General features: G+C 47.0%; 1 protein-coding gene across 2 annotated transcripts in view; it reads right to left on the bottom strand.

Moving 5' to 3' along the window:
- pcdh10a (protocadherin 10a) overlaps positions 1 to 5,022 on the bottom strand; it is an 11,085-nt gene extending 6,063 nt beyond the window's left edge. For both annotated transcript variants that reach the window (XM_042111133.1, XM_042111140.1), the window contains exons 1-3: positions 2,035 to 5,022; positions 1,223 to 1,281; positions 928 to 1,034 (exon numbers count right to left, since the gene is read on the bottom strand). In XM_042111133.1, coding sequence (XP_041967067.1) covers positions 928 to 1,034; positions 1,223 to 1,281; positions 2,035 to 4,557 — 2,689 coding nt within the window. In that variant the 5' untranslated portion in view covers positions 4,558 to 5,022. The remainder of the gene's footprint in view (positions 1 to 927; positions 1,035 to 1,222; positions 1,282 to 2,034) is intronic.
- Positions 5,023 to 5,246: the final 224 nt, after the last annotated feature.

The following is a 5,246-nucleotide window of genomic DNA, read 5'->3' as shown; positions in this document are numbered from 1 at the left end:
GGAAATGAATCACAGAGCACTGAGGTGTTGAAGAGCGCCAACGTGTGCTGCAGACAAAATGAGGAGGGAGAGCACCCAAAGGGGAAAGAGCCCAGATATGCCAGCAGAATCGCAGCCTCTCATCGCCGCTGACCTCAGTCTATGCCTTTCAAACGCAGACTTGCCACCCCCCTTCTCTCCCTCCCTCCTCCTCTTTTCTTCATCCTTTTTTTCCCTTTTTCCACTTTTTTTTTGTTGCTCTCTGCGTGTCTCAAACGCACCCTACTTGCAGCATTTAACTAAAGCCTGATCAGATAGTGACATACAGGTGGTGTAGAGCACAACCCAGTCCATTTGTATTCAATTCCACATGGTTCAGAAATCATACTTGGCAATACAACATCTTGACATTTGCAAAATGAGAGCTGAATGTCAAAACTCTTTAAAGTAAGGTCAGTGCTATTTAAAATCAAATTCTTACCAGCCCTGGAATTTTCAGTAATTTTCAGATCAATAAATAGGCCATGTATAGAATATATCTAATATACGTTTTGATTACCAATGCATCTAGGCTTCTTTCCATCTGCTATACATTGCCAGTATAGTGTGTGTGTGCCTGAAAGAGAGAGGTCCTGAATGATTTTTCCCGTGTTTTTTTTTTTTTGTGCGTGGCCAAATGTTTACTATTATGAAACCCAACTACCGACCTGTTACTTGAGACTAAAGAAGGCAGAAGTTTGATAACAGGCAACTCAACCCGAATTTGGTCAACTTTATGGTAGAACGTTTCTCGTGTACCGTTCTCACTGTAGAACGATCATCGGAATGTCGCTGTTCCTTCAGCACCACAGGTTATTAGAAACATCGAGTGCCAAATTCATAGCGTGGCCTAAGTCACCGTGGACAGAAAAAAACTGCATAGAGCATCACATAATTGACAATGCTTACCCGCCGAATGCCCCCGGTTGGTTGCGTCGTGGTCACTGTCGCCTTGTTCACTGTCCCCATGTCCACTGTCTTTCGAACTTACAATGTCCGCTTCCTGAAACGCCGAACTAAAACCAATAGGACAAAAAATGTGAAGAAAATTAAACTGCACCCAGTTACCATGCAACACTTCAGATGTATGTCTCAGCTGTAATTTCAGTGGCCTTTGGGAGTGTTTTTACTGTGTGCAACGACGCTGAGTATGAAAGCTAAAGAGGTCATTTTTCAGGGTAGTGTTGTAGTGAGGTTTACTCACCTGTTAACACGACGGGGTCTGTCAACCAGGTAGCTGAGTTCTGCTCGCTGATGCTTCGTCTACAGCCACACACACACACACACACACACACAAACACACGCACACAAAACAGTGTGAGATTTGATTGCAGTACACAAGAACAGGGGCTATAATTAATTGGCAACAAAAAATATCTTATTACTCTGAAGTGGCTTACAAAGTGTAAGTGGTGAAAACACTTAAGTGGTGAAAAAGTAAGTGGTGAAAACGCTTATATTTTTATTGCGTTTTATTGTTGAAACGCCTAAGTGGTAGATCCAGCAATGATGCTGTGATGAAGCCCGATTTGCAGGCGACTATGATAAAACCACCTTTGTTCGATTGCAGCTCTGCCCAACCGTGCCCAGCATAATTAACATTACAGTGCCTTTAGCCCGCAGTCACATCGCCTCGATTTAAAAGGAACGCTGTGGTTGTAGACTGCGCAGAATTTCACATATATTTTGGGTCGCCGTCGTTCAAGACTAGTAAATGCTGACGGAACTGCCATCATGTCATATGTAAGGCATCTAATTAAGCCTGAAGCTGTGGCCTCCTGAGTAGAGTCACACCAAACACTGAAACAAGACAGCCTCATTTATATTTATTATCCATTACCTGAATTTAATGGCAAATATTTTATTTTGTAATTGCAAATATTTTGTTTTGTAGTTGCTCTTTTAAACCATGTGTGTGTGTGTGTGTGTGTGTGTGTGTGTGTGTTATATAAAGCTAAATAATGCAAAATAGTTAACATGTATGTATAGTTAACATGATCGAAAAGGCTTTCTCACCTCACTGGACAGGATGCTGCCATTTGAAATGATGTCTGGTTGTTGGTCTGTATATCCGGTGACTATAGCCCCACATGGGTTGTGTTCTGTGTCAGTACTCCTTGAAGGGCTGCAGGGCTTTAAGAACATCAGGTCAGTCTTGGCAGATTCGGGTGTCAGACAAACCTGGTAGCAGTAATTCTGGTTCTGGTGATGAGAGCCAAAACTGCCGGACTCCTCCACTGGCACTTGCGCGGCACTGCTGGCGGTCACGTTAGTGCTCTGTACGAGCATAATGTCAGACTTGCTGAGCTTCTTTTTCCGTCCCCGCGCCTGGCGGCCACAGCAGCATGCCGGCCCACCGAACCCACAGCACATGCTGCAACAGTCACCCGCCAGGCACGTGTAGATGTTGAGTTTCTTGTCCTTTTGGCACCGCACGGCCAGCACGATCATAGCCAGGAGAAATATGAAGGAGATGGAGCCAAGCGCGATGATTAGGATGAGGGTAAGATCCAGAGAGCCCTCTTTTGACTTGGAGGAGCTCCGGTCCCCGCTGTGGCTCTCCACCACGCTGTCCACCAGCATCACACTCAGACTGGCCGTGGAGGAGAGGGGCGGCTGGCCGTGGTCGCGTATCTCAATCAACAAATCAATGGGGTGCGGTGAGTCCCTTTTGCTGGAGACCCTGCGAGCAGTTCTCAGCTCGCCAGTCCTCCAGTCCATTCGAAACATACCTTGCTCATTCCCCCTCAAAATACTATAGGACAGACGTGCGTTCTCGCCGTCGTCAGCATCCATGGCGACTATACGCGTCACCAAGTAACCTGGCTCCGCAGAGCGGGGCAAATGCTCTTTGGCAGTGCCATTCTTTCCCAAAGGTGCAATGACAGCTGGCGCGTTGTCATTTTGGTCTACAATAATAACATTCACTGTGGCATTTGATATTAGCATGGGGGTTCCATAGTCTCTCGCCTGTACCATGAAGCTGAAGTCTTTAATTTGCTCATAATCAAATGATCTCACTGCGTAAACGTAGCCATTTTCGTCGTTAATGGACACAAAAGTTTTCACTGACATGCCCTGTATGTCGCACTCCAATATGGAGTAATTAACATGCGCATTCGGTCCCATATCAGGGTCTATGGCACTCACAGCATAAATGTAAGCACCTGGAACATTATTTTCTGTCACGTACACGTCGTAAATTGGCTGCGTGAATCTGGGTGCATTGTCATTCTCGTCAGATACATGTACCTTAATAGACTTACTTGTGGCGAGGGAAGGTACCCCCTTATCCTTCGCCACAACGGTAATGGTGTATGAGTCGGCATTCTCTCGGTCAAGGGGGCCATCTGTCACTATTGTGTAGTAGTTTTTGAATGACGATTTGAGTTTGAATGGAACGTCTCCAAGCAGTTCGCAGGTAATTTGGCCGTTTTCACCGGAGTCGCGATCCGTTACGCTCAGCAACGCGATCACGGTACCCGGGGCAGCCTGCTCGCTCACTGACTCTGTGACGGTACTGAAACTGATCTCCGGTGTATTATCATTCACGTCGATCAATTTCACCAGAACTTTGCAATGCGCTGGTACAGCATTCGGTCCCAGATCTTTCGCCTGAACGTATATCTGGTGCGTATTACTTTCCTCATAGTCCACTTCACCGGTCACTTCTATCCTGCCTGTTCTGGAATCTATGTTGAACAAATCCCGAATTCGCGGTGGGTTGTGGCTGCTTAGTGAATAGACTATTTCTCCATTCTGCCCCTCATCCATGTCAGTGGCGTTCAGCTGAATGACCAGCGTCCCCACTGGAGAGTTCTCCTTCAGGCTGACGGTATACACTGATTGATCGAAAACGGGCGCGTTATCATTGGAATCCAGGACTCTTATCACAAGCAGTGCGGTGCCCGTCTTTTGAGGCACGCCGCCGTCTACCGCGGTCAGCACATACTTGTGAACCGCCTGCTGTTCTCGGTCCAGCGGTCTCTCTAGAACCAGCTCTGCGAATTTGTTCCCGTCGCCCTGTGTTTGCATGTCTAGGTAAAAGTAATTGTTGGACGTGATGTCGTAAGTACTGAGCGCATTTGTGCCCACATCAGGATCGAACGCGTTTTCCACTGGAAAGCGAGTTCCGGGGATTGCGCTCTCGGTGATCTCCACTGTGATGTCGGTTTCAGGGAAACTCGGAGGATTGTCGTTAATATCCAACACTTCTATTTCAACACGGAAAAGCTCCAGTGGGCTTTCCAAAAACACCTCGAGATGAAGGAGACATGGGATAGTCTGTTTGCAGAGCTCCTCTCGGTCGATTTTCTCATTGACATATAGCGCCCCGGTTTCCAGATCCACTTCCAGGTAAGGGGTCCGCGAGCTGGGTACCGTCTGGAACCTGCGGGCAGAAAGTTTGGTTATGTCCAAACCCAAATCCTCGGCGATATTCCCCACCCGAGTTCCATGTTCCTGCTCCTCTGCGACAGAGTAGTGCAGTTGAGAAAGCACTCCATCAACGATAGAGAAGAGGAGAAATAACAAAATCATCTCCAAAGAGAAAGTGCACTTAGATGTTGTACTCCGTCTTCTGCTGCTGCTCCCACCGTCGCCGCTGCTGCTGCCCGGATTAGGAATGTCCCATTGCCTCTGTCCATAGAAAAACACACACCAGACGGGTTTCCAAAACAGCAATTCCACAATGTTGGCTCACTTCACCCGGTAACCATGTCGTTTCAGAGACCAGAGCTGTAGCCATTTGATCCCAGTCCTACCGAATCCTACAGAGATTCGGGAGTTTTGTGACCAGACTGAACATTATGGGAAGGCGAAGGCAGGTTATCCGTTTGCTTTGGAGAGCTGCGTTCAATGTCTGTAAAACTCTTACACGCGCATAACATGTAAATAACTAACTCTAAGATAAACTCCGTTTAAAAGCTCTCAGTTTATGCGTCAAGCTATTTTCACCGGTCGGTCATTCGTAGTGAATCCAGTAGTCTTCTCAGGTCGACTTCTGCCTACCGAGTGATTAGCTCTCCGCGCTTTTGCGCAAGGCTCTTCCTCTGTCAGCCAATAGTGGCCACATACACCCACCGACGTTCCACCTGATTGGGGCACTGCAACGCCAAACAGAGCTCTTTTGGGATCTCACTCACAACCACTTCAATACTCTCATAGGATAAAATATTAATTGATTTACATGTCTTCCGAAATAAAGCCAAAGAGTGAGTCGAGCAAGG

Source organism: Alosa sapidissima, chromosome 1 (genome assembly GCF_018492685.1).
Source record: "Alosa sapidissima isolate fAloSap1 chromosome 1, fAloSap1.pri, whole genome shotgun sequence".
Classification (NCBI taxonomy): Eukaryota; Metazoa; Chordata; class Actinopteri; order Clupeiformes; family Clupeidae; genus Alosa; species Alosa sapidissima.
The sequence above is the reverse complement of the archived record's forward strand: the minus strand, read 5'-3'. Positions and strand labels throughout refer to the sequence as shown.